This window comes from Drosophila miranda, chromosome 4 (assembly GCF_003369915.1).
Source record: "Drosophila miranda strain MSH22 chromosome 4, D.miranda_PacBio2.1, whole genome shotgun sequence".
Classification (NCBI taxonomy): Eukaryota; Metazoa; Arthropoda; class Insecta; order Diptera; family Drosophilidae; genus Drosophila; species Drosophila miranda.
In genome coordinates, this window is record NC_046677.1 from 19336114 (window position 1) to 19357440 (window position 21327).

The 21327-nt window shown below is 38.1% G+C and overlaps 4 protein-coding genes across 5 annotated transcripts; 2 read left to right on the top strand and 2 right to left on the bottom strand.

Moving 5' to 3' along the window:
* The first annotated feature begins 560 nt into the window (after nucleotides 1-560).
* Nucleotides 561-8044, top strand: LOC108161322 (nicalin). Its single transcript, XM_017295553.2, has 6 exons — nucleotides 561-771; nucleotides 5057-5135; nucleotides 5630-6098; nucleotides 6341-6526; nucleotides 7093-7515; nucleotides 7589-8044. Exons 1-6 carry the CDS (start codon nucleotides 633-635, stop codon nucleotides 7946-7948), a joined length of 1656 nt encoding a protein of 551 aa, XP_017151042.1. The 5' UTR covers nucleotides 561-632; the 3' UTR covers nucleotides 7949-8044.
* A 4583-nt stretch (nucleotides 8045-12627) lies between these two features.
* LOC108161335 (RNA-binding protein Rsf1) lies at nucleotides 12628-13661 on the bottom strand. The gene has a single exon (XM_017295573.2). The coding sequence runs from the start codon at nucleotides 13564-13566 to the stop codon at nucleotides 12976-12978; it is 591 nt and encodes a 196-aa protein (XP_017151062.1). The 5' UTR covers nucleotides 13567-13661; the 3' UTR covers nucleotides 12628-12975.
* Nucleotides 13662-16404: 2743 nt separating this feature from the next.
* On the top strand, nucleotides 16405-17868 carry LOC108161330 (protein trunk). Its single transcript, XM_017295567.2, has one exon. The coding sequence runs from the start codon at nucleotides 17138-17140 to the stop codon at nucleotides 17822-17824; it is 687 nt and encodes a 228-aa protein (XP_017151056.2). The 5' UTR covers nucleotides 16405-17137; the 3' UTR covers nucleotides 17825-17868.
* LOC108161324 (acylglycerol kinase, mitochondrial) lies at nucleotides 17800-19582 on the bottom strand. Of its 2 annotated transcripts, XM_033393789.1 has the most exons (4): nucleotides 19469-19582; nucleotides 19107-19216; nucleotides 18925-19048; nucleotides 17800-18863 (listed from the first exon to the last, which is right to left on the bottom strand). In XM_033393789.1, exons 2-4 carry the CDS (start codon nucleotides 19202-19204, stop codon nucleotides 17865-17867), a joined length of 1221 nt encoding a protein of 406 aa, XP_033249680.1. In that variant the 5' UTR covers nucleotides 19205-19216; nucleotides 19469-19582; the 3' UTR covers nucleotides 17800-17864. The 2 variants fall into 2 exon arrangements, with proteins under 2 accessions (XP_033249680.1, XP_017151044.1); XM_017295555.2 differs by lacking the exon at nucleotides 19469-19582 and having other exon boundaries at nucleotides 19107-19287.
* Between the last annotated feature and the right edge of the window lie 1745 nt (nucleotides 19583-21327).

Consider the following 21327-nt stretch of genomic DNA (forward strand, 5'->3'; position numbering starts at 1 on the left):
TACATATATTTATTGTTTTATTATAATCAATAAAGTAGCCAATTCAATTAGTTAAACTTGCATAAACTTTATAATTCAGAACAGAACTTTGTTATTTTATGCTCATCAGTTTTTTTTTTGATGGATGGTGCCAATGTGAATCGGGGTTTCACGTCTGTCAAAAAATACCACCGTTCCTCCGGGATGTACTCCGTGTAAAGAGCGAACGGAGCTAAATATCGCATAGAAACGTGCAGATTAGGCGCATCTCAGATGGATGGTGAAATAAATTTCCAATGTTTAGATCAGCAAAACATTACGGACAATCCGAGGAATGGATAATGGATGGTCGCCAGTGAAAATAATTTATTTTTCCGATAACGAGAGAAGCAATTTTTGGAATTCAACCAAACTATGCAAAACGAATGTATTTTTTGTCGAATATGCGAGTTTTTCCTCACACCATTAAAAGCATTCGTGTTCTGCTTCCATACATCTAAGCGTTCATGTTTCATTTTCAAAGTTCCAAAGCGAAGTTCAAAGCTCTATTAGTTCGACGCTACTTTGACGGACATCGACTTTTTCGTTGGTCATAGCTGCTCACTACCCGGCTACATTTATTATTGTATTAATTTCTTCAACCTATATATAAGATGTTGCGCGAGACAGATGGAGGCATGTCTTATTTTCTTCTAATAGCCATACCGGTGCTAGCTTTTTGTTTACCAGTAATGGCAAGCGAATTCGAAGTTAAGTCTATGTCTAAATTCGACGTCAATGGCCAAAACTTTGGTATGTTCATATTTACTTTTTCTATGATCTGTTTTCTTTAATTTAATATTGGATCGTTTATTAATACTCGCACTGTTTATTAATTAAACCTACGTGGAATTTCTTGTTTATTTTGATTCATGTACAGTGGGTAACTTTAATATTCGGCATTTTTTTTTTTCAACTTCAAACGCGAATAAAGTGCATTAAACTACAAAAAAATAAAAAAAATTTTAATGAGGGAATAAAGCTTGAAGTTTTACCTTTTCAGAGAGGTATATATAATAATGATTTTATTTTAAATGAAGATAGAAAATATAATTAAACAAAAAAAGCCTCAAAATATGCGTTACATTAATATTCGGCATTACCTTATACAACTAAAAAATAACTACTTAATCTACTTAAATAACTTAATTTAATATTTTCTGTGATAGCCATTATTATTTATTAGGCGTTTTGGCATATTTTTTATTATATATTGTGCATATTCATGACCAATTTTGGCCCACTCTTCTTGAAGCCGTTTCTTCAGCTCGGGTATGGACGATATTGGTGTCTTATGCACACGGCGGTCCAGCTCACTCCACAAATTTTCGATGGGGCTTAGATCAGGTGATTGGGGTGGCGTATCTATGACCTTTGGGCAGTTGTAAAGCAGCCAGGACCTTATCTTATGGGCCTTATGTTTCGGGTCATTGTCCTGATATAACTTGAATGTTTCGGAAATGCCCATTTTCTGCGCCGACTGCTTTAAATTTTCTCTCAAAATTTTTAGATATTGTTCCTGGTTCATTATCCCTTCAATAAAAACCAGATTCCCTACTCCTTTTGTCGAAATGCAGCCCCAAATCATAACGCTCCCACCGCCGTGTTTCACTGTTGGTCTTAGGTGTTCCTTATGCAGCTCCGTATTGGGTTTTCGCCAAACCATGGTCTTGCCATCACTGCCAAAAATGTTAAACTTGCTCTCGTCTAAGAATATAACATCATTCCACCAGTTTTGGTCCTTTTTGGAGTACTCCAGGGCAAACGTTTTCCTTTTTTTCCGGTTGCGCTCACAGAGTAAAGGCTTTTTTCTTGCAACTCGGCCGTTGTACCCTTGTTTTTTAATGGTGCGTCGGATAGTTTGGGCTGAAACGGTCTTTCCGTGGTCGACAAATAATTCAGCTTTTAATTCCGGTGCACTTAGTCGTGGATTTTTCTTCACTTTCTTTATGATATCGGCTTCTTCGCGCTTAGTCAACTTGTTCGGTTGTCCGGTTTGCTTAATTGATGCGATTCTTCCTTCATTTTTGAACCTGCGGACGATGTCACCGATCGTATTCAGCTTCATTTTCAGAATTTGGGCAGTTTCTTTGTAGGTCTTGCCCTCTAAATGCAACTGGGGCACAAGTTTTCGCTGCTCCAAGGATGAATTAATCCCTTTACGGCCCATTTTAATTTTAGGTGGAACAATTCGATTTAGCGGTGTGCTTGCTGATCATGAATGTAAGTCAAGTGTTTGTTTTTCGGGGAAACCCATTTTTTGTGCCATTTGAGGCTATTTGGAGTTGCCACAGGGTTTTATAATGCGATTTCCCAAAAATGCCGAATATTAAAGTAACGCAAATTTTGAGCTTTTTTTTGTTTTATTATATTTTCTATCTTCATTTAAAATAAAATCATTATTATATATACCTCTCTGAAAAGGTAAAACTTCAAGCTTTATTCCCTCATTAAAATTTTTTTATTTTTTTGTAGTTTAATGCATTTTATTCGCGTTTGAAGTTGAAAAAAAAAAATGCCGAATATTAAAGTTACCCACTGTATATATATATATATATATATGTACATATATTAGCACAGCAATACATTTTCAATTAACAGTTGACTGCAGTTTTAATAAAGTTTTCCATTTTTGTATTCAGAAAAATTTATAATTTTCTACAACATTAGGCAATTTTTTTTACGCGGGTCTAAGTTTTTCGGAACAAAAGGGTCGAACTGAAAATTAATTTTCTTAAAGACTAATTTGAGAGTAAACGGTTAACCGGCGGCCAGCTGATTCAATAATCAAAGAAATCCTGTCGTTTGCGCTGTACAGCAAATTTCTGCGCTTAACGTCGCGTTGGAGCGCTCAACAGCACATTTCTGCGCTTTACAGCACCCTTTCTTTTCAGCCGACAAATTACCGGCCTAAAGAAAGCCGAATTGTTTTTTCGTTAACTTTTTCGGAACGACAACCAACCGGCACCTTAATTCGAAGTCGATATTCAAAGAGTATAGGGTTATATTAGATTTGTGGTGAAAGTAAATGTTTGTAACACCCAGAAGGAAGCGTTCCCGATCATCATCAGCATCAATTACCGAGTCGATATAGACATGTCTGTCTGTCCGTCCCGATCAGTGCATAGATCTCAGAGACTGTAAAAGCTAGAGCAACCATATTTTTGTATTCAGAATCCTGTGATATCACTTTGTTACAATTCTATATCTTAGAGTTTTTAGCTCCTTTAATGAAGTTAAGTGATCCGTTACTTTTACTTAAAAATCGCCGCGTAGCCATGATCCAGCCAGACCAGCAATGCATTTTTTAGTGCAACACACGTAATATGTTCTCACACAAATATACTGATTGCAGGCTATTTTAATTTTCAGCGCTTGAAATGTTAGTTAGCTTTCTCCTGAAACCCGTAAATTGACAAAGAGACCAATGCATACAAGAATCAGAGATATACAAAAACAACAGAGATAAAACACTGAGATAAAGCTCAGTGGATTCTTAGATAGCCGACAGACCAAAATACACAAATAAAAATTATCCCACCCATACAATAATTTGAAAGAAACATTTCAGCTTGCAAAAATCATCAAATCTGAACGAATAAAAAAATATTCATGAAATAAATTTCATTTGAAACAAAGCTTATTCATGGTTCTACGATATCTAGATTGACACAACAGGTGATGCAAAACATGTACTGTTGTAGTAATGAATTGCATGAATTGTATGAATGTTTGTATGCTCTGACTACAATATACACATTATATCCATTGAGTTAGTCGTCCTCTTCTTAAAATATAAATACTAAATACTAGCCCACACCTTTTAGTAATGTTCTAAATTGATAACTTTTTTATACCCGATACTCAAAATGAGTATTGGGGTATATTAGATTTGTGGTAAAAGTGGATGTGTGTAACGTCCAGAAGGAATCGTTTCCGACCCCATAAAGTATATATATTCTTGATCAGCATCAATAGCCGAGTCGATTGAGCCATGTCTGTCTGTCCGTCTGTCCGTCCGTCCGTCCGTCCGTCTGTCCGTCCCCTTTAGCGCCTAGTGCTCAAAGACTATAAGAGCTAGAGCAACGATGTTTTGTGATATGTCACTGCTACAAAAATATTTCAAAACTTCGCCCCGCCCACTTCCGCCCCCACAAAGGACGAAAATCTGTGGCATCCACAATTTTAAAGATATGAGAAAACCAAAAACGTAGAATAGTAGAGAATGACCATATCTTTAAGACTGCGGAATCTGAATTGGATCGTATCATTATTATAGCCAGCATCAAGAAAACAATTTCATTTTTTCTCGCCCTGTCTCTCTCTAACACACACGTAGCATAGGCGGCTTTGCTTAGAGTAAAACATTAGCGCCTAGATCTCAGAGACTACAAAAGCTAGAGCAACCAAATTTGGTATCCACACTCCTAATATATCGGACCGAGACGAGTTTGTTTCAAAATTTCGCCACACCCCCTTCCGCCCCCGCAAAGGACGAAAATCTGGGGATATTCAAAAATCTCAGAGACTATTAAGGCTAGAGTAACCAAATTTGGTATCCGCACTCCTGTTAGATCTTACTATAAAACGTGTATCTCAAAATTTCGCCCCACCCCCTTCCGACCCCACAAAAGACGAAAATCTGTTGCATCCACAATATTGCAGATTTGAGAAATCTAAAAACGCAGAATCATAGATAATGACCATATCTATCAGATTGCTGAATCTGGATCAGATCAATTTTTATAGCCAAAAGGAACAAATCAATTTGCACTGGCTACGCAGCGCCCGACGTCACGCTCAGACTGATTTTCTGTCTCTCTCGCACGCACTCTTTGTCGTGTCGTTTAATATTAGCGGCGTCTGCCGGAAGAGAGCCATACTGACTTAGTATCGGGTATAACCCTAGAGTTGCGGTGTCCGCAGCAACTCTCAACGTTCCCCCTCGTTTTATCTACCATTTTGAGACATTACCAACTTACATATTGTTTACAAACATTATGTGATTAATAAATCATTATTCAATTCTAATTTTTAGGTAGCCGGCAATCGTTAATTTCCCTAGAAGCGAGATCATTGTATTCATGGAATACCTCACGACATTGTGTTCTCACACGGTAAGTCCACGGTACACACAGTACTACATGCGAACACTACACGGTAAGGGATTAAGCGTTTGCTCTCCAAAAGGAATACAACGAAAATGTGCGTATGAGCATGTCGCAAAAGATATTTACAACTCACATGGAGCCACTACTACTTCATCTCGGTGTGAATTATAATGCAGACCCTTTCTAACAATTCAACAAAATGCTTAATTCTTATTTCTTATTTGTAATGTACTTGGGGCAAGCATTTTCTCGCTTCGCTCGTTCACCAACCCCGTCTCACTTGCTTAAGCAGCAAATAAAAATAGCCTCGCTGCACTATTTGGCGGTCAGTAATGGGCAGACAATTAATTTTTTCCCACATATTAATCAATTATCGGAACCAAAAACAAAATATCGAGACCACTAGGACGATGGCGAACCAAAACTTTTTTATATAATAGAGAGATTTATAATATTTATAATTTATTCATAATAATACCTTTATCCATTTTATATTATAGATTAATTAATTTGTCTGTTAATGACTTTGACAAAATACGCCAAAATGCAGGAGGCCTTATCATTATGTTGCCGTCGGATATTATGAAATTGGACGTTGAAGCTAAGGAACATATAGCCGTCTTAGAGCAGGCGATGCTCACGCATTCTGGGGCAGTGCCAATTTATTTCGCCCCCTATAATATAAATTTGGAAAAAATAATTGACGAGATCACTTATACAACCATAAAAGCTTCTAGTCAAAATCAAACATCGGTTGCCCAATTGATTATGTCAGTTTCAGCCAATGGATATCATGCAACTGTAGGTGGTACTAACAAAGTCGCAAACAAAAACAGCAAGATACCTATCATCTACGGCGAGCTGTTATCGAATCAATTGCATTTAAAGGCCAATGACAACGCTGTCGATGCACACAAGTTACCAGTAATATTGATAACGGCAACTCTCAAAACATTTGGTGTGTTTAATGTAAGTATTATGTTATTTTTTATGGTGTCACCTCAGCATATTAGCCATTACCTTCTGAAGGAATACAGCTATTGTCCCAAAACAAAATGGGCTTGAAATGACAAAATAATCTGCAAGAAGCCAACGTAGTTTATATTTTATTTATATTATTAGTCCGCGTTCCTTCACATACAATATATTATTCTATTCGACTTTGATCTTTCATTTCGTTAGCTAATTTGAATGGCTTGTTTTATTTTCAGGACTATCCCGTGAATGCTGATGTAACAGTCTTACTGGCACTCATAGAAATGTTTAGTAAGCTGCATTCTACGACAAATATGGCTCCAAACTACCGTCTCATTTTTTTGATTTCGGATACCGGTCTACTTCTTAACTTTCAAGGCTCGAAGAAATGGCTGGAAATAGACGATAATTCCGCTCTACAGGTAATAAACTTATTACAACAAAAAATTATAAGGAATGGGAGGGAGGCAATCACCGGCCAAAGTAATAGATAAAATAGTCTGTACTTTAACTTATACAGAACTAACTAAGTGGGCAGGCACACCTATACTCGTCATTAACGACGCTGTAGGAAAGCGACAGATAAACTAGAGAGAGGAAAGGAAATGAGAGAAGGGGAAATGTCAAAGTTGTGTGTGCAACTCAGTGCAATGACAGTGTACGAAAATGAGTTAATATACAACTTGCGTACAAAATTAATATATATTTTGTGTATTTGTATGTACTACAATGCCCGGAAGCAACCATGAAAATATTAAATTTGATAAAACCAAAGACTGTAAAACAACAAGATATTGCAGCGGAAACAAATCGATCAGGATACGGGTGCACAGTAAACGGGACCTTTAATAATCCTCACCTATGCTTCTACATACATACTGGTGCATACTACGACTGCTATACTATATACGTACACTGTTCAAAATAAAATATAACTACATATATAATTTCCTCAGTAACATTTTTTTAAATTGATTTTTTTATACAGAATGTTGAATTTGTGCTTTGCTTGGATACCATCATAGAAAGTTTATCCTCCAATCCAGATATGGATATGTACATGCATGTTTCTAAGCCACCCAAAGAAAAAACGTCAATAAGCCACTTTTTCAAGCTACTTAAATCTACTGCAGAAAAATATAACATAACCGTAGAAGGTGTCCACAAGAAGATAAACTTAGCTGATTCAAAACTTGCATGGGAGCATGAGCGATTCAGCATCAAACGATATCCTTCTTTTACCCTATCTTCACTGAAAAGTCATAGAAGCCCATCGCGAACAACAATATTCAAGGATGATGAAACACGTATTTTGACACATACACTTATCGCCTCAAGAATAGTAGCGGAAGCCCTGGCTAGTTTCATGTACAAAATGGAACCAACGACAAGTATTTTTGACGGTCAATTTGTAAGTAATGCCGTTTATGAGTATCTTAATATTTTTTTAACACATAATTATCTTTTTGTGCTTAAATTTGCAGGCCATAAAAGAAGAAAATGTCTTGCCATACTTTGGAATAAAATCAGTTTTGCATAACAATGATCTTAAAGATGCTTTTGAAAAGTACCTTAACAATGTTAAAATCATATATGATAAAGCTGATAGTCGAGATCCTGATTTTATGTTCTACAACGAAAACGATGTGAAACTGAATGTTTACAGAGTTAAACCAGCTATTTTTGATATTTTCCTCACTATTTTAATAGGCTTTTATTTGTTAACTGTATTCTTTGGCATTCAATATTTTCCCCTCTTTTACGATAAAGTTTCAAGACTTACAAGAGACGATACCTCGGTACAAACTAATGGACACTACCCCGAACGACTAAAGTTCAAATGAAGTTTCGTTAAAACTTTTTCATTATCAATAAATTTTTTGCTATATCATTAAGTTAAAAGAGAAAGTTAAATAAATTTAGTGCAATTTGATACCAAAGATGTTTTTTGAAATTTTCTTGTTTAAATCTCTTTGCATTTCTGTATTCCTTACTCTAGATGTTAATCCACCGCTCCAAGAAAAGACAGGAATATAGAATTAGATAACATAAATTCTACGCTAAAATATAGTTAGGTGGAAAAGGGATAAACGAAGTGCAAGAAGGCGCCAGTTACTTTTGAGTTTTCAGCCAAAACGTCCCATTTCGTTGTTAGGTGCTCCCAATTTCGCAACTTTTTGTCATCGATATTGTTCAGGGTAACAGCTGTAACAGAACAGCAGTGCTCTTAGCACCCCAGTTTAACAGCATGTTATCGCTCTCGAGAACCGCTCTCAGTTAAGAGCCAGTTATAGCGCTCTGAGCGCGGGCTCGCGCTTGTTCCCAAGATCCATACGGCTCTCGGCCAGACATAGCTTGTAAGCTAAAAGGACTGTAAAAAGATATTTCAATTAAATTGAATCTCTTTAATGAATATCATGTACCTTAAAGGGTCAAATACTTCAAATGTCGTATGTAATCTTACACGTCCAAAATAAGGACGTCTCCATCCACTATGAGAATGGAAGTCGAGTGATTAGTATGATACACCTTCCGGAGAAGGTGTACAATAGCAACGCTGCGGATGAGCTGAGCACCAACCAAGCCTTACTGAACTCCCGGCCAATCGCATCGCTGGGTAACAATCCCTGCGATGAAAAGCGCTAACGCCAGGGATCCTGCTAATCGTTCAGTTGCTTCATTCGCTTCCGTCCGAATCCGAGAAAGATAACAGACGCAGCAGTGGCAGCTTCGAGTATTTAAAGCGGTCGCGAATACTGTCAGATGCCAACGGTACAGACCTACACAATCGGTTTTCTTTCAGATGCTTAATGATTTGCCCAACCGTAGTCATATCCCCCTGTGGGTCCAGAAGGATTCTGTGATAAGGCATCGGTAGCACGGCATCGCCAGGGTTTTTGCTTGCCCACAGACGTCTCGACAAGGGATTCCCACGAGTGCGTATGTCCTTGGGCGACTCGGGCCTATCCGATTAGCACAGAACGAATTTTTGTTTAGTTTCGAGTTTCTGTTTGGTTTCAGGTAACTACACTATCCTTTCTTATAAAATTAATCAAATTTAAGCAATCTTTTTTATATTTTCCAGAACTATTACGGGTCAAAAATGTATGGCCCTTGTGGATCGTGCTGTCCCATGTGCTGTGGAGGCTTCTGTGTGGGTATTACTGAGCAATGACGACAGGGGCTAAGCCTTCCATTACAAATCCTGTGACTCCTGCACAAAGCTTGAAGCTATCGTGTAGTCTTTACAAATAAAACATTTACAAATGAAATATTTACAAACAAAACATTTACAAACAAAAACTTTCCACAAATCTTATTTATTGATGGCCTGGCTCAAGTGGATTGTGCCAATATGTACTTGTAGGGTTACATTTGCTCAGAAATGATAGCATATATTAGGCTGAACCGAGGTAGGGGGAATATCCTTGATCCTTAACAAGGACTCCATCAAATCAGGGTATTTTTCTGATCGCATGGCATGACCTGATCGCCTCACAAATAACGGAGTAAACGAAATATTTTTAATCCTTGATATCCTTGGTCCTTGAAAAGGACTTCATAAAATCAGGGACATTTTTCCGATCACAGGAAGCCGTCGCACGTCCCGATCGGCCCACAAATAACGGAGAAAACAAAACTTGTTTGTAATTTGTTATTTTTGAAAAAGTAGTTCACGAAATCCGCAATAGGGGCGCCACCGTACAAAAAAAAAGAACTCGCGTCAAATGGCCAAAAACTGGATGGGACACCAGGCCAACAGAAATCAGCAGAAGGTCGCTGATTTTGTTGGTCCCCCAAAAGTATGCACCATTTTTTGCACTCTCTACAGTTGCTTGCTGCTGATTTCTGTTTGCCTGGTGTCCCATCCAGTTTTTGGCCATTTGACGCGAGTTTTTTTTTTTTTGTCCGGTGGCGCCCCTATTGCGGATTTCGTGAACTACTTTTTCAAAAAAATAACAAATTACAAACAAGTTTTGTTTTCTCCGTTATTTGTGGGCCGATTGGGACGTGCGACGGCTTCCTGTGTTCGGAAAAATGTCCCTGATTTTATGAAGTCCTTTTCAAGGACCAAGGATGTCAAGGATCAAATATATTTAATTTTCTCCGTTATTTGTGAGCGGATCAGGACATGCCATGGCTTCCTGTGATCAGAAAAATATCCTGATTTGATGGAGTCCTTGTTAAGGATCAAGGGTTTTCTCCCAGTCTAAGCCAATTTAGCCCTAAAAATACACATTGGCACGATCCAGATGACACAGCCCACCAATTAATAAGATTTGTGAAAGGGTTTTATTTGTAAATGTTTTGTTTTGTAAATATTTCATTTGTAAATGTTTTATTTGTAAAGACTACACGATAGCTTCAAGCTTTGTGCAGGAGTCACAGGATTTGTAATGGAAGGCTTAGCCCCTGTCGTCATTGCTCAGTAATACCCACACAGAAGCCTCCACAGCACATGGGACAGCACGATCCACAAGGGCCATACATTTTTGACCTGTAATAGTTCTGGAAAATATAAAAAAGATTGCTTAAATTTGATTAATTTTATAAGAAAGGATAGTGTAGTTACCTGAAACCAAACAGAAACTCGAAACTAAACAAAAATTCGTTCTGTGCTAATCGGATAGGCCCGAGTCGCCCAAGGACATACGCACTCGTGGGAATCCCTTGTCGAGACGTCTGTGGGCAAGCAAAAAGCCTGGCGATGCCGTGCTACCGATGCCTTATCACAGAATCCTTCTGGACCCACAGGGGGATATGACTACGGTTGGGCAAATCATTAAGCATCTGAAAGAAAACCGATTGTGTAGGTCTGTACCGTTGGCATCTGACAGTATTCGCGACCGCTTTAAATACTCGAAGCTGCCACTGCTGCGTCTGTTATCTTTCTCGGATTCGGACGGAAGCGAATGAAGCAACTGAACGATTAGCAGGATCCCTGGCGTTAGCGCTTTTCATCGCAGGGATTGTTCCCCAGCGATGCGATTGGCTGGGAGTTCAGTAAGGCCTCTACCTCCACCAGGTTGGTGCTCAGCTCGGCCGCAGCGTTGTCGTTGTACACCTTCTCCGGAAGGCTAGAAGGTGTATCGTACGTCCTTGTTTTGGACGTGTAAGATAACCTACGGCACTTGAAGTATTTGACCATTTAAGGGACATGATGGAAGAGACGAAAGCTCTGACTGAGTACTTCCCGCAATCCCACTTACTTAAGCTTTTGAAAACTGATCGGATTCATCTAGAAACGATATTGTCTATCTAAAACTAGCAAGAAGTATATATAAGTATATGTACTTTCTGCTTTCTGGCTGTTAAAGACAACTCCACGAATTGAAATAACTAACATTTCCTGAGGTTGCTTAAGTTGCTACATTGCCTTACTATTTTTTGTTTGTAATTCGGAACGTTGCACTACAAACAGAACTGCGTATTCAAAACTCAAAATATCAGTTTTTGTATATAATTCTTTGTATGGCGTATATCTCCTTTAAAATGTATTTTAAAAGTAATAAAGTAAAAAATGTTTAAATGGTATTTAATGCCCAAAAAATGTTGGGCTGTAAATATTAGTGCTTTTGATGCGTATTTGTATATAATGTGTTGTATTGAAGTGTCGCGGAGTGTTGTATACTCCTGCACACTGTAAGTACCGAATATAAAAACGAATAACTAATGTAGTTTCGAGTTTAAAAACGATTTCATGTACTCTAAAAATATATGAGTTAAAAATAAACACGCAGGAACGCTGCGAGTTGAAGCTATGGCCGCGACTCTACATTTATACCCTATACTCGAAAGATGGCCAGATGGATTTCTACCTCACTCAGGCGCTGGGCGGACATGGCTGCTTCCGCAGCTACCTCTAAGAATCTGAAGTCCAAAAAACCACGTAAAAGTCCTTTTCTTTGAAGAAGAATATATCCTAAATTTTAAATTATTCTGATGGATATAAATAAGATATTAAGTATTCTAAAATTAAAACTATGGCAATCAGTCGCACTCCCATAAATTTCGTCCCAAACCAAGGTGTAGCTTACTCAAGTTACATATAAGGGAAAAACTCAAACTTACTTCTGAAAAAACATAAAAAAATATTTTTTTTATAAAAAAAAAAAAACTATGATAGACAAAAATGCAATAAAAAAGGCATACCCTATTAGTCGGTTTGATGATAGGAATGAAAGTTTAGATTCTTTTAATAGCCTAGTGCGGCCGATGTGGATTTGCTTTTTGCCCTCGGAGGAGCGCAGTGTAGGTACATCTTTTTGAGCATGAACAAGGCAGCAATTTACTTGTGTAAATACCAAAAGGGCGAAAGCTCATAAGCTGAGCTCTTTACGGAATCCAAATAATCTAAAAACATTCATCAATCTAGTTTATACTTACCGACGGCCGCTTTGTATTAGTTGTTGATTGATTAATGGCAATACCAAACATTTTGTTTATGTAAAACACTTCTTTCGATTAGAAACAAATATTTTCCTTGACTGACCATTAAATTTTCTTGAAGACAATTTATGTATTAAAGATTACGACGCATTCCATTTTATTAAAATCGCCTATTTCTAGAATTCGATTTAGTGTAGTCTGTAATTAAGGTATGGCTTAATATATTGTTTCTTAATAGTTTTCTACGTTATCTTAAGTATTAAGTGCTTGCAAATGTAATCTTTAGATCCTAATCAACGCATGTTCATTTAATATCGTAAAATAAATAATTGAACGGTTATCAAAGCTACACATTTTTTAAAGGGACTGATCGAAAACGATCATAGGCTAGATTTTTAGATATTTCCAGTATTACTTAAAATTTTAATAATATTTACGCATAGTACTATCAAGCCAATAGTAGTCGCGTCCTCCGATATTTTTAGAATCGGTGATTTCCCACTGGAGAACGAGATCTGAAACGGCATCCTCCTTGTCCACCGCTACGACCATAGCTCGTGCTGTTGCCACTACTGTAGCGGCTGCCATCGCGACCTCCACCATAGACATCACGACGACTAAAGCCGTTGCTTCCGCTATCTCTTCCGCTATAGCCTGCACCAGATCGCCCGGAGCTATAACCACGCTCAGCATGTCGGCTACTGGAACCACTCGAACCACGTACTTGTCTAAATCCACCGTTGCTGCTGTTTATGCTGTGCCTGCCGAAATCACCACGACGACCGCGTTCACTGGATCCACCACGCCTGCTTTGGCGTGGCCGCCCCTTGGATATTTCCACACGCAATTGGGAGCCTAAAAGTTCTGAACCGTTCAAAATATCACAAGCTTTTTCGGCATCATCCCGGTGTTCAAATTCCACAAATGCGAAGCCAGGCGGATTGAACGCAATCCAAACGGAATTTAGCTTCCCATACTTGGTAAATTCTCCTTCGAGGTCATCTTTTTTTACTTTATCAGTTAAATTACCGACATAAACTCTAGTCCCACGTTGATCGGTCATACTTGTCATTGCACAGCGATATTTAATATTCCTTCAATGCAAAAAAATCAATACGTTTTCACAACCCTGCAAACGAGCGTTTGTATGTATATCAAGTTTTGAGCTACAGTAAGTCCACACATTCATAACAGGAATATGAACGAATATAAAGACATTTTTGGAACACCGAAAACGAAGAAAAAATTTATTTTCGTTTGAGAACTCTTGATCTGTGTGGGTTTAGGTTTTCACTTATCAGTTTTTAACTAAAACACTATGTTTTAATTTTCAAGTGTTCTAATTTTTGCCCACGACATGTTTTATCACCTGTCTTTGTTTGTTGTTCTTAAATATTTAAAAATACCTGTTATTTGTTTCAATTGCTTGCTGTGAAGCAAAACGGGATCAGAAAATACGGGATATACAAAAATCAAGACGTCTTAGATGGAAATATTCTTTTAAATATATCTTACGCGCACAAAAGCGCTTGTTATCCGTAACAGAGCTTAAATTCCGAACTTCTGATAACTAAAACGTACTGTAAAAAAATAATTTTACGAAGCTTCGGTAATGTTGTGAAAAAATGTTAATATTTGTTGAACAAAACTCCACTTTTTTCACTCGGGAAAGCAACAACCGGAGCCAACTCGAGCATCTTGGATATATTAAGCACTGAAATTATATATTTAACATATTTTTAGTGGTATTAATAAGAAATTTTTACCTTACCAACATAGATAAAATAGTTTTCTATTGCTTTACCTGTTATTCGTATTAACCGACGTTTAATTAACACGCCCGTAATTAATTAAGCGCTGTTTAATACCCTCTGTACACAGACCACATCTAGAAGGAACGGTGGGAAAACGTGGAACAATATGAAACGCCGATATTCACTGAGCGCCATCCCCAACAATAATAATGTTTTAGGATGAAATGTGAAGTTTCAATTAAATTTCAGATTGCAATCATTATGTTGGCGATTCTATTTTATTTGATCTGATTAGATCAGCCATTGCAATGATGCCTGCACTCTGTGCATATATGTACATTTTTTTTAACCATCTGTTGTGAGCCCAGGGGCCTGTGTCAATAGTGTGTGCGGCCTTTTTTAAAAAAAAGGAATATAACTGGAGATCAGTGGGAGAACTGGACGGTTTTTAACAGAGGGCAGGAGAGGATTTTCAAGGACCACAAATGGTTTCGGAGCTCTCTGCGCTCCATTGTTTTCGACGAGGTTGCACCTTAAGCTATTGAAACGAAAATTTGCCTTGATAAGGTTTGACAAGGTAACCCAAAAATTCTTTCAATTCCTTGAGACAGAGTTCAACAGGGGCAAAAACAAATGAAACTTTAAAATATTATTATAATATATATCATAACAAAAATATTTAAATAATATATTCATTACAGGGATAAAATGGAATGAATCTAATAAAACTATCGCAGAAAAGACTTTTGGAAAGCCTTTTCTGATATCTTGTGGTAGTAATTTTTAATATTATTAACGAGTCAACTAAAAATTGTAGTGCTAATGTACTTTTAATATATGTATATTTTGATCACTATGAAAACTACCTTCGACTCGTTAACGATAGTAAAATCGTCTCGTAAGTGCAATTTTACTGCCAAAAATAGTTTTTGATCTAATTTCGATGATATTACATGTTTAACTTTCGCGTAACTCTCGTTTGCTATATCGTTAACGAAGTATTGGGCCACTGAGAAGTTATTGATTTTCATCAGTAAAAACAGCAGGTTAAAGCAACCTCCGCTGCAATGGCAGGAGAAAGCGGAGACTCTGCTAACTGAGGGTTTTCTTAAGTGGATGGGTCGCCAACTAAAACTTCCTGAGTCGGCGTGCACGTCCGCCATGGCACAACTGCACGCAGATCAACTGCCGTCAAAAATCAGCTTCTGGTCTCTATCTATTCACAAAGCGGGAAATACAATGCAATACAATCTCTTTTCATTAAACACCGTAGAGAATAGATGTTCAGGGGCCTTAAGTTTGAAGCTAACGAACTTTAACGCAGAAAGATCGGCGTCACGCTAGATCAACTTGGGCCATGAAATTGTCGCCTCAGGTTATCGGCAACAAATTTCAACGCCGCTTCTAGCTGCGGTAGTGAATTTAGCGATAGGTATTTGCTGCTCTGCATCACATCCACTTGCCTATAGGTCGGAGGAACACCAACAAAACGCTTAGTGTCACCAGCCATGAAGATAGTAAATCAGCCGGCGAAATCATTTGCACGAACACAATAATCATAACGAAATTGAGTGTCAGTAACGTCCAAATCGCATTCCGAATAATGGAGAAGCGATATAACGGAAACTGACGTTGTTTCGTTTAGACCGAACCTAGTGAGAGCTGACTGATCAGCCAAAGATGGATGTTTCTCACGCTCTGCATCAATTTTTTAGGCAGAACAACCGTCACCCATCTAAGGTCTACGATTAAATATGTTTTACCTGTTTTTCGCAGTGGCAATGCATGGTGCGTTTTTTCTAAAAGTTGAACATTAGTCGGCATTCATGGCTTGAAAACACAAATTACGAAATCATAAAAAGCGCATGTATTAAGTGACAGCTGTATTGTTTTTTTTATTGTTTTGGTTTGTTTGGGTATTGTTTACATATTTCGCTCGTGCCCAGCATAACATAAAAATGGTACAGATTAATTTGTATGTAAATGCCAGAAAACCAGCATTTCTGCCAAATTTGCATATTCAGCGAGATATATGGGAGAAGAATATCGGTGTTTTTCGGAGCAGCAGCTTCTATAGCTCTTAGGACATTTCCTAGTATTTTTTCTAATAATGTCTATCCGAATTCTCTTAAATCATCTTTGGTTCCGATCATCCTAATTACTCGCTCAATGCATTCAAGCATACACATATGTACATTTTTACTGTTTCTATTGCATTAATTCGACCTTTTCTTTATCAGAGTCCAAATTGCCGTCGAACTCGTAGAATCGTATGCCAGTTAGAAATGATGTCCAGCGCGCCTTGATTCAGTCTACTGCTGTCGAGAACTCGGCTGGAAAAATATTATCTGCGATGACTTTTAAAATCACTGACGGATGATTTGGTGGGGCGCACAACAGTTTGGAAGAGGTGGATTTTCAGTCCATGTCCAATGAAAGTTCCTGCAAAGTTCGACTCGTCCATATTGTCATTGAGGACCATTTTTCGGCTCGAGCCTGAAAGTCTTCCGAGTGTTCATCAGTACGACGAAGTCTTCTGATCTCTCGTCTGAGGACTATCGCAAAGGATCGCTTTTGGCTGAAAATAATAGATAAAAGTCTATTCCCCGATTTTTCTTTCGTTTTCCATAATTTTGTTGATTTTCCAGACATTAAATATACAAATCAGCTGTTTTCATAGCGCAATAACGCAGCTTATGCCAATGTAATCGCCTATTCTGCGTTAATTTCGACATCGATAGCATACTCACGGGAGTGTAACTAGGCTATCAGAATCGGTTTTTCTTAATATTGTACGATCTTGAAAAAATGAATACCCTCTGCAATGATTCACAAAATAAAGCAACCCTATTTTTATAAACCGTGTGTTTGTAAATATTATGTAAAAGGATGAAATTCTACACTAAGTTTAATTGGCTTTGCATATATTTTGCAATCAGCGCATTTGGTGTGTCAAGCCAAGAGGATTATTGTGCAGAGCTTTCCACGCAATCATTAAGCCGAATTTTGGGTCAAGCATTTAATCCGCGCTATATGAGCATTGATCCGCCAGGAGGACCGCATGAAGAAAGCTACAATTTGGGATATAAAAGATCGTCATATGAAATACCATTTTATGCCGACAGTGATGTCGTTTCATTGGGAAACTTTCCGGCTTGGGAGACGAACCATTTTGCATATTTCGGAAAAAGAGAAGAACCCATTAAAGGCAGGAAAATCCGCATAAGAAGTCCTGTTGTTGAAAGAGGTGGAAATGCGAACATTGACGTTTTTAAACACCGTCCGTGGGAGTGCTCATCAAAGATTAATTGGATTGATTTGGGATTAAATTATTTTCCACGTTATATCCGTTCGATTGAATGCATTTCTAGAAAATGTTGGTATGGGCACTTTAATTGCAAACCAAAATCATTTACCGTAAAAGTTCTGCGCCGAAAAAGTGGTTCATGCATTCAAATAAATGATAAATTAGTTTTAATTACCGCAGAAAAATTTAAAAATGATTACGCGCAGCTCTGGATTTGGGAGGAAATAGCAGTTAATTTTTGCTGTGAATGTGTTATGCTATACTTATAGCTCTGTTTAATAGAATTCACAATATAAAATTTTCAAATTTTTAACAAAAGACTTTAATAGCGTTGGGAACAACAGATAACTTAATGGGTCTTGCATCATATTCCTCTCCGTCAATTGAATAAACGTTAGTCGTTTCTCCGTTTGGATATAACTGGATAGTGCGACTTCTCAGTACTAATTGTGGTACAATTGTGCTAGATGTAATGCTTGGAATAGTTTTAATAAAATTCCAACCTGGTTGTAATGAGCTTATGAACTGAGTTTCCAGCTCGGAAAAGTTCTCACTGTTTTGAATACAAGTAATGTCTACTTGATTGGCTTCCATCTTTCCTTGCAGCTTACTACTGCACTCGCTATTTTTAACAAGCTGTCTTTGAGGTTTCATGTTGCTGCGGTTAGGATTGACAAGTTTTCCAAGGAAATTATTTAGAAATTTGCTCTCTTCATTCCGAACCTCAACGCAGTCTAAGCATCCTGCGCAAGAAGGCGTGTACACATAATCAGTCTCTAAGCTCCAATTATTCGAAAATAATTTGGAAACGGCAGCCACATAGTGTCTTATTGGACCGAAGTACCAATATTTTTCTTTTGTAGAGTCAATATCCTTCAACAGACCCCATGAAAAGCCATTTAGTCCGAATATCGGCTTTAAATTTTTCTCACTATCATCATCGTTATTGATAACGTCGTAACGGATTACGCTCTGGTACATGAAATCATCTTTTAGCATTGGCAATAATGCACTACATAACGATTTTATATAATCCAGCTCACTTTGAACACCAATTTGAAAATATTTATGTGTAGCTTGGTTTGTACGTCCCAGTGGAAGAATTGTGATTGGGCATACATTTTCATTTCTTCGCATTAGGCCTGTTACAACCTCTGATGAGGTGCCATCTCCACCTGCAATAACAATTGCATCTGGTAGATTTGCCATTTCTTCTATATAAGCCTTGGCGTGCCCAATGTGATTGGTTCGAAGTATCTCAACCGAATAGCCGGCTAAATGCAATATCGGTTCGCAATACTTCTTGAACTAGAAAAGATAACATAAACAAATAACAGCCAATAACAGTGAAATAATAGTCATTAATTACAGTTTTCTCCGATTTTTTTTTATTGGCGATAGGATTCATCACGACCAAAACATTCTTTGGTGCTCCTACATTTTCACTGGTAGAAAATAGGTTGGTAGAAAATTCACTCATATATTGAGTAATTCTGAAATTAAGATGGTTAGAAGGATACACAATTATTTAGGAAGTCAATATATACTTACTCAATATGTGTCTTAAGCGAGCTGAGTGCATAGCCCGAAACAGCAGCAGCAAATGCAGACTTTTTCCAATTATTTCGAACAACCCTTAAAATGTTCATATTTTAAAAAATCTACAGTAACATACACATGTATTAATTTTTTAAGTTATAAAGCAGTGATATATATGAGTCAAGATAGTGTTCAAAAGTTCATGTACATATGTAATTGCTGCGAAAGCTCCCATAGAGCTTAAACTCTGGGAGTTGTCGGTTCGACTGTTATTTATTTTCTAATTAGTAAAGCGATATCTCCGCTCTCAATTATATCCTTTTTATATTATTTATAAATCCACAGTATTCAAAAAATCATAACTATACTCATGCCTGTTTAATGATTACGATTATTATGAATAATTCCTTCAGTTATTCGGTTATTTCGGGTCGCCCTAATGCAATATAAACCGAGTGGGAGCACTGCGGATGAAAAGCAGCAAATTTCTTTAGCAGTCCCTGAAATGATTCAAAACACACTACGGAGTTCGTGTGCTATTTGTTCTTGCCATTCATTGCTTTTTATGGTTACACCTGAAAACTATCGTCTAATTATCGCATAGAAACGTGCGGAAGAGGAACGTCCCAGATGAATGAGAAACTGAGAAATTTTCGGAACGGCAAAACATTACGGACCATCCCAGGAATGGTTGGTGATTGCTATGGTCGCATGAATAGGCTACTCGATTTATTAGTGAGGGCGCGAAAGAATAATGTATTAAGTTAATGAAGATATAGTGTGTGATGGCACGTGCAAAGTCGAACCACAACCGAGGATCTGTGTGGTTAAGACCGAAATTTGAATGTGAGTACCAAGAATAAGGCGGACAATTAGAATAATGTTTAAAGTAGTCTATTTTCCGGCCAGAGAATTTCCGGGATAGTATTGCGGTTGATCTTCAGGGGTATGAGTGTATCCAACGTAAATTCGCCAGTGTCAAATTTATAGCCACTAAGTCCGTTTCATGTGTGTATTTGTGTGAGCCAGATAGCGCATGACGTGATACAGTGGGAAGGAGGCCGACCACTTAGGACCGATCACGCGATCATTGCTGCGCTTCACAAGGCCGTGCCAATCTCATTTTTGCGTAAGCCAGAGCAACTGAACGCTCCACACACATATAAACCCACACACATATACATATGTATTTGGTGCTGACCGGACTCGTCGACCACGTAAAACATACTTTAAATTCTGAAAACATAGTTCACTTAACTTTAAGCACCAGCACATTTTACGAACAAAAACAAACAAATCTGCAACCAGCTGATTGGCTGCAAGAGCTTAACCCCCTTTGGGTGACGCGTGGGTCACACCAGTCCACCGAATTGCTGGAATATTTGTAGAAAGTGAAAGCTTGGTAGCCTTGGTAGGGCTCCAAATGAAATTAAGTCAGATAAATATCATATGCACGTACTCAACAGCGTACGAAGGGGTTTTACGCTTCTGGGATCGGGAGCGGGATACGTTTTGGGCATGCCGCTCCACCTTTCCTCATGCTTCCCCCCTGGACTCGTGACCTGTCTCGTCTCCAGCATCAGGCGCTTTACCCTGCTGGAGTCGGGGTCGGTCTGCGTTTCTTGTGCAGTCGTCTTCTCCCAGGATCGGTGTTCCGTCTCAACTCTGGCAACAGAGGTTTTACCCCGCTGGAATTGTGGTCGGGTTGCGTTTCTGGTAGGCCCCGCTCTCCTTACCGTTCCCTGGACCCGCGCTTCGCTCCGTTCCTAATAACTGGGGACTTACCCTGCTGAGATCACAGTTGGGTAGCGTTACTGAGATCAGCTTACCAGCAGCTCTTTTGCTCTTTCGTTATTGGATTTTCGCTAGTTTTTGTCAATCCTTTTCCATAGCAGCAATCGTGATAAGAAATATTTCTTACAGGAAGATGAACGCAATGTGTACCTTTCGTACTCGCGAACGGTACTTGATGGATCAATTTTAATGTTGAATTGTAATTTGCGGTTGCATTGACTGAACTTATTGCACAATCAAGTTATGATTTTTTTTTATTAGCTGTTGAGGTTTAATGAAAACTCGAGCAGGTTTGATATAAAAATATATTGCAATTTATTTGTAGAGGAAAGCGAAAGTATGCGATCGGCGCAAGACTACCCAATTACAAGCCCACCGAATTGTCCGTGCCATAATAAAAGTTAGAGAACGAAAAAGAAGGTTAAAGGGAGAGCGCTTG

What these genes read in the sequence shown, in the direction of transcription:
- LOC108161330 (XM_017295567.2), top strand. Translation starts at nt 17,138, where the DNA reads ATGAAATTCTACACTAAGTTTAATTGGCTTTGCATATATTTTGCAATC.
- LOC108161335 (XM_017295573.2), bottom strand. Translation starts at nt 13,566, where the DNA reads ATGACAAGTATGACCGATCAACGTGGGACTAGAGTTTATGTCGGTAAT.
- LOC108161322 (XM_017295553.2), top strand. Translation starts at nt 633, where the DNA reads ATGTTGCGCGAGACAGATGGAGGCATGTCTTATTTTCTTCTAATAGCC. An exon ending in CGACATTGTGTTCTCACACG is followed by an intron (nt 5,136 to 5,629) that starts GTAAGTCCACGG and finishes TTTATATTATAG; the next exon opens with ATTAATTAATTTGTCTGTTA. An exon ending in ACGATAATTCCGCTCTACAG is followed by an intron (nt 6,527 to 7,092) that starts GTAATAAACTTA and finishes TTTTTTATACAG; the next exon opens with AATGTTGAATTTGTGCTTTG.
- LOC108161324 (XM_033393789.1), bottom strand. Translation starts at nt 19,204, where the DNA reads ATGAACATTTTAAGGGTTGTTCGAAATAATTGGAAAAAGTCTGCATTT. An exon ending in TCGCTTAAGACACATATTGA is followed by an intron (nt 19,049 to 19,106) that starts GTAAGTATATAT and finishes TCTTAATTTCAG; the next exon opens with AATTACTCAATATATGAGTG. An exon ending in AAAAAAAATCGGAGAAAACT is followed by an intron (nt 18,864 to 18,924) that starts GTAATTAATGAC and finishes TATCTTTTCTAG; the next exon opens with TTCAAGAAGTATTGCGAACC.